At 41.2% G+C, this 12,562-nt stretch overlaps 1 protein-coding gene across 1 annotated transcript in view; it reads left to right on the top strand.

Annotated features, from left to right (window-relative positions):
• Window positions 1–12,562, top strand: part of XKR4 (XK related 4) — a gene marked incomplete at its 5' end in the record, with an annotated part of 437,799 nt that overhangs the window by 256,280 nt on the left and 168,957 nt on the right. Inside the window, one exon of the mRNA XM_040487844.1 lies at window positions 8,879–9,078. Coding sequence (XP_040343778.1) covers window positions 8,879–9,078 — 200 coding nt within the window. The remainder of the gene's footprint in view (window positions 1–8,878; window positions 9,079–12,562) is intronic.

Raw genomic sequence — 12,562 nt, 5'->3', positions numbered from 1 at the left:
AAGTCAAAGCTCCTGCCATATGTGCTGCGGGTGTACAATGTGAAATTCCATGATGGTGGTCAAATGTTGAGCAAAAGCTGAAAAGCTGAAGACTTCTCTTGGGGGCTTATTTTACAGCTGGAAGGCAGGAGTCAACAGAGCCCATATCGGAGGTAGCAATGGCAGAGGGGAAAGAATATGACATTGAAACACAAATTTATGTTTTCATCCCCCACTCACCTGGGGCAAATTTTTCTTACCGTGTTGTGAGGAATAAATGGGAAGATGTGTGACTCATAGTACATATTTCTCTTCTATTTCAACCTCTCCTTCTGGTAGCAGATGAAAAGTAAGTCACAAAAAATCATATGACCAAAGTATGTTATACAATTAACACATTGGCAAGATGGAAGAAATCCGATTGCGGTTGCAAAGCCTCTTTATTCTCGCCATTTTTCAGAGCACAGACTTGAGAAAAACCCAAGCTGACATTTCCTCATGACCAAGTTATGGGCATGACACTCCTGATGGCTATCACAGCTGATTTAGAGAAAGTAGAACACTATCCCGATACTACATAATATTCATAACAGGGGCACTATTAGTTAAATATCATAAACTGTTGTGTCCTTCCAACCAGAAGCAAAAATTGATGTGACATAGGCTATTTACCAATCTCATCGAAGTAACTAATTATAAAGAAATACAATTTGAGGTTTTCTCCCCCCCAAATCAATTGAGCACACATTTGTGAATGCTTGCATGAACAAAAATAGTGCTGAATGGCAAAGCTTCAGTGACGGATGGGCACAGTCCAATCTGCAAATGGAATCCAACATAGAAGCAAATAATCTTAATACAGTGAGATACCCGCAGTATTAAAGGTAGGCACGAAGTCAGGTGCAGGGAAGGATTCTTGGTTGCGGGTCCCCGAGGAAGGTATTCTGAAGGGAGATGTATTACCAGAGTTTTCAACCACAAACATTAAGTTTCCTTAGTGGAGAAAAGAGGGAAGGCCATTCCAAGAAAACGTAACATGAATGTGCAAAATACTTCCAGGTGAAGGGAACTACATATGCAAAGGCATTTATTATCGCGACATAGGGCTTTCCCCACCCCCATCTTTCTGCCTTTACATATACAGCTCATTTGGCCTTAAAGTTGTTTTGTTTTGTTTTTACTATTCTGGGTTTGTAGGTATTTCAACTCTGTATGTGCATTATCGGAAGATTAGATTTTTGTGTCCTATTATGTGAAACTCCCGAAGGCCAGATTACCTGTTCGTTGTGTTCCTTAGGAACAAACCTACCACCACCATCAGGTTAACTGAGAGCTCCCGGTGCTACCAAACAAAACAAAGCAAAACACAACAAATGTTTCATTGCACCAGAAGAGTTCAGTCCCCATGGGCCACGGACCAGGGAGATCCATCTGTGGCTTTTTAGCCTGTGGCTGGAGAGCTTAGAGGATGCATAATCTCCTCCGCAGGTGAAAACTGGCATTGAAAGAACTCGGGGAGGCATTTGTGGGAGCTTTACTGCCTTTGTCAATGCCATGGGGGTCCTGGATTTTAACCTCCTGTGATAATCGCAAGAAGGTTGAGCATTGAAATCATTCATTTGTTCACTCAACATGCAGAGGGTGTCGGTGCCCTCTTCACCGTTATCCAGTTCTGACGCCTTTTTACCACCAATGCCATTGGCAGTCTAGTGAAAATCCGAGTCTTCTCTCGCCCAGATGATCGCAATAGTCTTCCAGCTGATGTCCCTCTCTACCCCCATGCCCCCCCTGCCCTCTCCTTTTCACACAATAAGCAATTTTGTTAAAATCTAAGTCAGATTTCTCACTCTTTTGCTCAAAACTGGACAGTGGCTGCCACGCCCCCCCCTTACAGAAAAATACAAAATTGCAAACATTGCACGTGTTTAATACATATTCACTGAAGGAATAAAATGCCGTGAAGTAAATTGAGTGCCTGTTAATCATGAGAAACTGAGCTAGACGTAGGGACACAAAAACAGTGACATTCTTTTCTCTCCAGGGGTTTATATTTGGGATGTGAGGTGAACTCACAAATGAACAAATACAAAATAATGGTATTTACTCTGGTCAAAAGTCTGCATAAATATAGTTGGGGTACAAACAGTGGAACGGCTTCCTGGGTGGTCACAGAGGGTGAGGGAATGATGATATTCGACTCATAAAATGATAAAAATTCCAGGGTGTTAAAGGGTGTGGAGAGACTTTCCAGGCAAGAGAACCATAGGAACAAAGGTATTGAGGCGTGAATTTATAGCCAAGGAGCAGCAAGTGATTGAATATGGCAGGACACAGGATATAGGAAGGGGGGGGGTGAAGGGTACAGAAGCCAAAAGTTAGGTTAGAAGGGATAAACTAAAAGCCTTAACTGTCTTTCACTGCTTGAATTCACTGTATATCTTCTAGGCAATGGGGAATCACTGAGGTTTTTAAAATGCCAAAAATTTGGGGGTGCCTGGGTGGCTCAGTTGGTCAAGCTTCCGACTCTTGATTTCGCCTCAGGTCATGATCTCACCATTCGTGTGATTGAGCCCCGTGTCGGGCTCTGTGCTGACAACACACAGCCTACTTTGGATTCTCTCTTCCTCTCTCTCTGCCCCTCCCCGACTCACAAGCGCACTCTCTCAAAATAAATAAATAAACATGAAACAAGAGTTTTAAAAAGATGGCAGAATTAGATTCAGTTTATACATCTAGAAGCACAGTGACAGGTCCATTAGAGAATCCAAAGTTGATTAAAAGTAAGAACTAACATTTACTGAATGCCTACTATTTACCAGGCTCTGTGCTAAGCCTTCGTGTTTACTTCATTTACTTCTCAGATCAGCCTATGCAATTGGTGCTGTTCTCTTCCGCCTTTAGAGATGGAAGGGCTGAGGCAGAAAGATGTCAAATCTAAGGTCATACTGTGGTAGGTTACAGAACCAAAACAGAAACCCAGAGACTCAGACTTTAGGAGACAGAGGGGAACATACATTAAGGAGATAGCATTCCAGAATATAGTCTATTATCATATATAAGGGGTAAGGGAGGGGTAGTAGGCTCATATGACCCCTAGGCTTGTAGCTTGGATGACTGAATATATGGCAGTGTAGAGTATTATGTATGAGATGGCACAAATTTAGAAGAAAAGCTAATCAAGCATTTTGAATATATTTGTTTTTATATGCCTATTGGAAACCTGGAAAGCAGATGGACATACAGGTTGGATTTCAGGGGAGGGCTGGAGTGGGAGATGCAGATTTGGAACAGAGGAGGAGAGGTCATAGGGTAAACAAGATCAAATTCAAGAGAAGAGTGCTGTTGGTTGAATTGTGTCCCCCTAGAAGATGTTGAAGTCCTGACACCCTCTACGTGAGCATGTGATCTTATTTGAAAACACTACGAGGTTTTGCAGATGATCAAGTTAAGATGAGGTCATTAGGGTGGGTCCTAATCCAATACGACTGCGCGTTTATAAAAAGGAGAAATTCCAACTGAGACATGGAGGAGACCATGTGAGGAGACCATCACCATGTGATGAAAGCAGAGAGTGGGGTGATGCATCCACAATCCAAGGAACACCACAGAGTTCCAGCAGACCACCAGAAACTAAGGGAGAGCAGGCAACAGAGTCTTCTTCACAGTCTCAGAAGGAACCAACCCTACCAACAGCTTGATCTTGGCTTTCTAGCCTCCAGAACTGGGAGACAATACATTTCTGTGGTTTAAGCTACCAGTTTGTGGGACTTTGTTAAAGCCCTAAGGAAGTAATACACACAGGGAGAGCACAGGAGAGTGAGTGATTATTGGTGATCGCCGGACAGATCTGGTCAGTTCAAAAATGAGTTTGCCAGTCCATGAGGCAAGAAAGGCACTCCAAGAAAAGGATGAGCTTGTGCAAAGCACATGGAAATCTGAGAAAGGGGGTGCCAGCGCATTGCACCAGGCTAATCACAAGCAGCAGCTGTGGAGTGTTAAGAACACAGGGATCTGTTCATGAAAGTCCCTGTAAGCAGTGCTCTACAGACTTCATCATATACTTGATAGAGAGCAATCCGAGGCCCCAGGGAATGATTAAATCTGCTTTTGTGTTTTAAAATGCTCTTGCTCTGTAAATGCAGTGGCAGTGGCAGCATAGTTTTTGAATCTACCAAAACGATCCCATTAAAATAAGCAGAGCAAAACTGAAGTTTTATTGCAATACCCGCAATAAAGCTCAGTGCTGAGATACCCCCGTCATTACCAAGGGACAAATTCGGGACAGTTCGTAAGAGCCATGTGGTATCGGCAACTATGTAGGAAGAGGCAGAGGGAAGACCTTAAGAACGGGAGAACCTCCAAATCCCCAACAGCCACTCACTGGAATATCCAATCTTACAGGAGAGGAAGAAAGGCCTAGAAGTGTGTTCTCAATGATCCAGTGCAAGGATGAGCCCAAGGGGACCATAATGCAATTAAATGTGATGCTACTGGAGCAGTCTCATTACCCACAGACTGCAGACCCTTCCAAGACAAGGCTCCACACTAAGGAGAATCTGCTGGGAATAGATTCCAACTGAGCAGGACAAGGACAGCCACCAGAAATGAACGAGAAGGCCCAGATGGAAAGGAAGGGTCACAGAAACAAAGGCAGTGATGTCAGAAAGCTGACAAGTTCTTCCTTCGTGAGAACAGCAGAGGAATGAGCTCTGGAGCTATGAAACCAGCCAAACTATCCTGGCCCATTGACCCCTCCTAAAACTACATAAAAGCTTTAGTAACTCATTAAACTTAGCAATGAGAAAAAGATCAAAACTATTATAAGGAAATGAAAATAGGAAATATGATGATGTTCCTGCAGATAATGAAAGCATACCAGGAAAAAAACACATGTGGAAAACAGATAAAAACCCTAAGCAAATATTTCAAAATGAGTTGAAATAAATTAACAGAATTATAAAAACTATGAAAGATGTAAATCCGAATTAGAAAAGCATCAGAAATAAATAGAAAGAAGATTTGACAAGAAAGATGATATAACCCAATATAGAATTCTCATTTTTTTTAAAAGCAGCTGAAACATGAAAACTCAACCACAAGGAGTAAAACACTATCAAGACACCATAGTTAGCAGATAAATCGAAGGTCAAAATGAGGAAAAAATGAAATCATTAAGTAATTTGAGATTAAAAGAGTTCAGGGAAGTTGGTTGATACAGAAGATAAAGAAGATACAATATAACTAAATAGGAGTCCTCAAAGAAGGAAACCAAAGTAATGGAGAATAAATAAATAAATCTCAATACTATAAATCAAGAAGACTTGAAACTACATAATGAAGAGTGTATGTACCACATTCCAGAGAAACTTGTGCAGAATATTCAGTATCAAGATACATTTTAATAAAACTATAGTTTTTCAAAGGGAAACAAAATATTGTTTGGACATCCAAACAACAAGCTCAGGTAGTTTATAAGAGAAAGAGTATCAGATTTTTATCAGACTTCCATTACGACACTTTATGCTAGTAAACAGGAAATTAACCGATTTGATGGATTTAAATAAATAAATTGCAGATCTTGGGTCTCGTATGGAATAGGCATAGGTTTTACAGCCAAGCAAACTGACCCTCCAGTGAAAAGGTTGTCCCAGCTGTTCTGCTTTTGTACTTCGCTGCTGTATCCCTCCCATCCTCCCCTCTTGGTATCGGAGAATCTTTGCATTGGGTAGGCTCTTTCACTGACTCTAAAAATGGGCACCAATTTTCATTTCAAATTGTGAGATTTTAGGAAACCTATTCCCACACAAGGCAAGATTCATAGGCACATGCTGTTGTAAATATGCAAGAACTCAAACACTATTGTCCCTATGCACCCTTCTTGAGTGATCTACTAGAGAATAAGCTTCAGTCAACCAAACATACTGCAAAGACATTGATCTAACAGCTGGAGAAGTATTCTAGCCAACAACAACAACAACAAACAACAACAAAATTACAGTGATATGAAGAGCCAAGGCAACCTTGAAAATGAAAAGCAAAACTGAAGGCATCATGATTCTGGACTTCAAGTTATATTACAAAGGTGTAGTCAAGACAGTACGGTACTGGCACAAAAATAGACACATAGATCTATGGAACAAAATAGAAAACCCAGAAATAAACCCACAGCTATATGGTCAATTAATCTTCCACAAATCAGGAAAGAATGTACAATGGGATAAAAAAACAGTCTCTTCAACAATTGGTGTTGGGACAGTTGGACAGAAACATCCAAAAGAATGACACTGGACCACTTTCTTACACCATACACAAAGACAGATTCAAAATGGATTAAAGACCTAAATGTGAGGCGTGAAACAATAAAAATCCTACAGGAGAAGACAGGCAGTAATTAATGTCTTTGCCATTGGCCGTATCAACTTCTTTCTACCTATGTCTCTTGAGGCAAAGGAAACAAAAGCAAAAATAAACTATTGTGGCTTCATCAAAATAAAAAGCTTCTGTACGGCGAGGAAAACCATCAGCAAAACTAAAGGCAATCTACAGAATGGGAGAAGATATTTGCAAATGACGTATCTGATAAAGGGTTAGTATACAAAATATATAAAGAACTTATAAAAGTCAATACCCAAAAAACACATAATCCAATTAAAAAAAGTGGGCAGAAGACACGAATAGCCACTTTTCCAAAGAAGACATGGAGATGGCCAATAGACACATGAAAAGATGCTCAACACCACTCATCATCAGCGAAATAAAAATCAAAACCACAATAAGATATCACCTCACAACTCTCAGAATAGCTAAAGTCAGCAACACAAGAAACAACAGGTGTTGGCAAGGATGCAGAGAAAGAGGACTTCTCTTGCACTGTCGGTGGGACTGCAAACTGGTACAGCTACTCTGGAAAATAATATGGAGGTTCCTCAAAAAGCTAAAAACAGAACTACCTTGTGATGCAGCAATTGCATTCCTAGGTATTTACCCAAAGAATACAAAACTACTGATTCAAAGGGATACTTACACCCCAATGTTCATAGCAGCATTATCTACAATGGCCAAGTTATGGAAACAGCCCAAGTGTCCATTGACTGATGAATGAATAAGGGAACGGTGGTATGTTTATACAATGGAATATTACTCAGCCATTAAAAAGCATGAGATCTTCCCATGCGCAACCATGTGGCTGGAACCAGAGAATATTATGCTAAGTGAAATAAGTCAGTCAGAGAAAGACAAACTGTAAGATTTCACTCGTATGTGAAACTTAAGAAACAACCCCAAAAAATGAGCAAAGGGGAAACAAAAGAGAGAAAGAGGCAAACCAAGAAACAGACTCTTACCTATAGAGAGCAGACTAATAGTTACTAGAGGGGATGGGTTAATTGGGTGATGGGGAGTAAGAAGGGCACTGGCTGTGATGAGCCCCAGCTATGTATGGAAGTGTTGAATTACTATATTGTAAACCTGAAACTAAGATTACACTGTATGTTCATTAACTGGAATTTCAATAAAAACTTAAAAAATTTTTAAGGGTGATAGACTCAGATATCACCTTTTCGCAACCCTAATGAATGAAGAGTTCTTGGAAACGATCAACAGTGGATGATGGTGTCATAAAGGAGAACAGTAGGGTCTCCTCAAGAAAGTACTCAACCTCACCTGCTAAAAACGATCAAACTTGAATCTAATCAACACTAACTACCTCACTGAAGAAAACAAAAAGGACAGCTATGTTAACCACACCTCATGAATGCAATCATCAAGATCAAGACAGTGAAAAATGTGCAGGAAATGAAAAAACAATGGAAGAGGAATCCGTGGCATAAAAGAGACTTACGATACATGTCAAATAATCATCACACAGGGGTCTCATTCGGATTGTATTTCAAACAAACTATAAAGAAATTATGATAATCAGCAAAACGTGAAAACCAAGTATTTAACAATACTAAATTATCCTTATTTGTAATGTAATAGCGGTATTGCATTTATGCATGTAAATTATCTTTAATAAAATATTTACAGATGAAATAACATGATGCCTGGGATTTGCCTCCAGATAATCTGGTGGCAGGGAGTCAGTGGAGGTATAAATGACAAATGACGTGTGTGTTGTGCATACACGTATCGACAATGGCTTGATCCGGGTGGCTCAATACACGATTTTTTTTTTCTCCTTTTGTTCATGTTTGAAATTTTCAATAATAAAACTTTCTTTAAATTTTTTTAGACATTTATTTATTTTTGAAAGACAGAGAGAGACAGAGCACGAGCAGAGGAGGGGCAGAGAGAGAGGGAGACACCAGATCCGAACAGAATCCGAAGCAGGCTCCAGGCTCTGAGCTGTCAGCCCAGAACCCGACGTGGGGCTCGAACTCACGAACCGTGAGATCGTGACCTGACCTTTGCAAGGTCGGACGCTTAACCGACCGAGTCACCCAGGCGCCCCAATAAAACGTTTTTTAAAAAGACATCAAGAGGGTTTACAAGCACATACACTTTAATACTTCAGGCTTGCGTGGAGCCCTAGGAAAAATCCATCTCCTGAATACCATTGAGCCCATAGGGAAACTGCCCGGAAAGAACGTGTGTAGATTGTCAAAGTAGCAAACCTCTTCTCCACCCACGTTTCCAACACATTTCACCCCCTCTTCATTTTGCAAGTCAGTGGAATACCTTGCGCGAGCACAAAGATTGCAGTGACTTCTCAAAATGAACTTTGAAGAATAAGGGTACTTGTTCAATGGTCAACTTTGGACGTTAAATTAACAAGCCACCAAAGTCATTGTTTCACGTGTCCTTGCACGTTGTGATTTGCAGAAAAGAAAAAGAGCCCGGGTGTTTGAATTATAAATTGCCACTCATTTCTTTCTTATTCTCCATGTTTTCTTTCTAGATATTTCCACACCATATACTTAGGTATTCGAAGCCGGCAGAGTGGGGAGAATGACAGATGGAGGTTTTACTGGAAAATGGTGTATGAGTATGCAGATGTGAGTATGCTGCATTTGCTAGCCACCTTTCTGGAAAGTGCTCCACAGCTGGTCCTGCAGCTCTGCATTATCGTACAGACTCATAGCTTACAGGCCCTCCAAGGTAAGGGCTTGCAATTTGGTTTCTGAATTTGGGGAAAGATTGGCTACTTTTGTCACAATCCGAGGAACTGTTCTTATATGCTGTGTTGACAGAGGCCACGGTCCTCCCTGTTAGAAGTCTGCTACTTGACACGAGAATTTGTGAATGATGCACATTTTCTGCTTCACAATTACTTGTTACGGCTAATTTACAGAAAGACAGTTCTGGTTTGCCTTCCAGCTGCCCTCGGAGTAGGGAAAGAGCTTGTATGATTTGACATGTGGTCAGTATGAAAATAGTCAGCAGAGTTTTTCTGTCTTTATGGTAGAATGATTTCCAAAAATTTGGGGGGAGAACGGCCTAGCTCTCTCTCTCTCTTTCTGATGATATTTATAACATATTTGAATATTAGGGTAATCTCCATAATTTCCTTTTGACATTAAGATACAGAGAGACAGAAAAAAAAAAAAAAAGAAACAGAGAGACAGAGAGATTAAAAGGAAATGGTAAAGGTGGCCATAATATTGTTTTCAAATCATTGGGAAAAACCTGTTGTCAATATTTAACAATACATTGTTTATACACTAAGTTTTATGAAACGAATATCAGACTAATATTTTTGTCTTGCTGTCTTGTTTGATAATCTCATCAGTAAGACTAACACTTATAACAGATCTGCCCTGACGTTTCCTTAGGATCTGATACTCAAATCTTTTCCAGCAGCAAGAAGATTCAGACAGACCAGTGAGCACATAAGTGCCTAAATGGCTGGATGGAGGTTGGCTAGGTAGCCCCTTTCTAAACGAGGGGTGTCCTGGTAATTTGTCAGTTCTGTAACTAAACAGATGCTGTGGAACAGTGAACGTGTTATAATGTGCTTGTTTTGTTCCAATCTCATTAGCGCCTTTGCTGTGACTTCCTCCACGTCTATACATGTTGCCGTCCTGTTCTGGGCCACGCTCTAACTTCAGATTTGATCTGGCTGGTGTGGGGAATCTCTGTAATGTCCTGATAACTTCTGATAGCAATGCGCACGTTAGTTTGGACTGAGCGCTTTAATTGGCAAGGGGTGGGGGGGCCATATTAGAGGAAAAGAAAAATGGAGAGGGTACTTGTAGATGGGGGCCCATTTCTTTGTGAATGTCTGGGCCACTCTGGCTCCGCATTAGAAGAGCTTCGGTCCAAGAAGCTTGAGAAAAAGGTCAAAGAGATCCATAGGGTGTGATTCTCAAATGCTAGAAAGCACATTGGAGGAAAGAGAACGTGGTGTGTTAGTGTGCAAACAGATGATGAGAAAGCAAGACGCGTAAGTTAGCTGCAGACGACTCTCTTTAGTGGTGAAAGGCCACAAGCTACAGAAAGACAATCTGGCTTTGGTTAACTCACTTTTTTGGGAGACCGCGTGCAAGTCACTTAATGTCTCGGGGCCCCCGCTTCTCAAATGTAAAGGTCCCAAATGAAACTAGATGATCTCCAAACTCCTCGGAGCTCTATTCCGTCTCCGCATCAGTGAATGTCCACGAACCTCACAGGGCCAGGTTTATATGCATTAGGAAATGGTGTGTAAATGAGGGCATCAGTATAAAGGGCAACATCAAACTAAATCTCTATCCAGGAATCTGGTACTTATCTCCAGAACAACTCAACAATCTCTTAGTGTCGTTACACAAGAGGGAAACCCAGGCACGAAGGTGGAGGGTTGCAAGCTGCCTTGCGCTGGCCCAAGATTACTGGATGTCCCTACAAGTTTTCTAAAAGATTTAGAAAATCATAGAGGAGCTTTGATCCTAAAGATGATGAACTAGGGCAAGAAGGAGGTGAGAGAGGGCCTAAGAAAATGAGATCACTTCAGCTCGAGAGTTTTACAGGGAAAAAAAAAAAAAAAAGTAGAGAAAAGGCAATCCTTAGCTTTTCTCCCATTATTCATTCTCAACATAGCAATCAAAATTTCTGTTTCTCAGAGTTGTGGCTCTTCACTGACACCTGGTGTCCCCAGCTCATCTGCTAAGCTCACATTTGCATGAGGTTTGCTTTGAGAGCCAGACCTCGTTCTTGGCCAAGGCGAGCCATGCTGTGAAACTTGGAAAGCTCTAGGGGAAATATGTTCTGTAGCACTCCCAAGGTGGTCAAAAGACTTGGCTGAGTCAAAGATCACCAGGATCAACGCAAGTCGTGGAGCATGAGATAAGGCATTAGCCTTGGAGGTGGATCCTAGTGTTGCATTTTTTTTAAACAAGGGAGGTGGGCAGAAAGTTATGTTAAAAGACCAAACAGTGGAAATACCTGACACCCAACAACAGGCACAAAACCTCCAGCAAATGAAGTTGAGCGCAGGCCCCACTATCTAAATCATTTTGCATTTTAGAGAGAAATCTGTCGTCAGAGAGAGCTCCCAAATTCACCCCTCTGCTGATAGATGATCCCGCTTTAAATGAACCAGCTTGTAAATTAAATGATGCGAATACATTACAGGAACAGAGCTGTTTTCCCCTCTAGGAAAAGAAACACAAATGTGATAGAAGCTAGTCTGACATATATTTTCATATGTATTTATGGTGGAAGATTCTTGGGATTTTATAGGTAAAAACAATATTCTGTAGTGAATGCAAATAATCAGTGGCACGAGCCCTCTGAAGTATTTGCAAAGAGCTCGGAATTAAAATCTTTAAAATATTCTTATTTAGTGGGTAGAGAGCGGTCCTACGTCTGCAAGTCCTTCTTGTACGTGACTGTCTAGAATTATTATTTTTTTAGGATAGAAATCTCAGTTTCAACCATCTACTACTCTCCGAAGGTCTCTCTTTTAAAAACCAATAAGAAAGGCAAGCAAAAAATATGACATGTTAAAACTGATGCTTAAAGCTTGTATTCTCCTTATGTAAGTTGGCATAGCCCTGAAACACTGTGAGCTGTCGAAATTCCTTTCTCAGCATTCCTTACTTATTGAATAATTAAGTCAGAGATACCTCATCATACTGGAGGCTGACAGGCTCAGTGGTGAGCCATGCAAGTACAGGATAATTATTTCTCCGTTTGCACTGTCCCGGGAAGGACACTTTGGCTCCTGTCCTGAGACCAGGGATCAGAGTAGAGCAGAAGTTTGAACGTGAACATCCGGTCTTTTCGCTCCGCACTGTCACCTTAAACGGAACTGCTGCTCTTCATAGAAACTGGAATTTCCCTCGGAATATCTATCTCTGAAGTATAAGAAATACTCAAGAAGGTCCACTTGTACATGCGTAGCTTAGATGGCATATAGTGCCTGGGGCCACTTAGGACAGCATCCTGTGCTTGGAGTTTCCAGCATGCATCTTGTTATGATTTTCCAGTCCAATTCCATATCACCTGCCTTGAGAGGAAGAGACAGAGAGATTAGAGAGATTAGAGGGAAGGAGAGAGGGAGGGAGAGAGGGAGGGAGGAAGGAAGGAAGGGAGGGAGGGAGGGAGGGAGGGAGAGAGGAAGGAAGGAAGGAAGGAAGGAAGGAAGGAAGGAAGGGAGGAAGGG

The sequence above is a fragment of the Herpailurus yagouaroundi genome, unplaced genomic scaffold, assembly GCF_014898765.1.
Source record: "Herpailurus yagouaroundi ecotype Mexico unplaced genomic scaffold, PumYag 165, whole genome shotgun sequence".
Taxonomy (NCBI): Eukaryota; Metazoa; Chordata; class Mammalia; order Carnivora; family Felidae; genus Herpailurus; species Herpailurus yagouaroundi.
The sequence above is the reverse complement of the archived record's forward strand: the minus strand, read 5'-3'. Positions and strand labels throughout refer to the sequence as shown.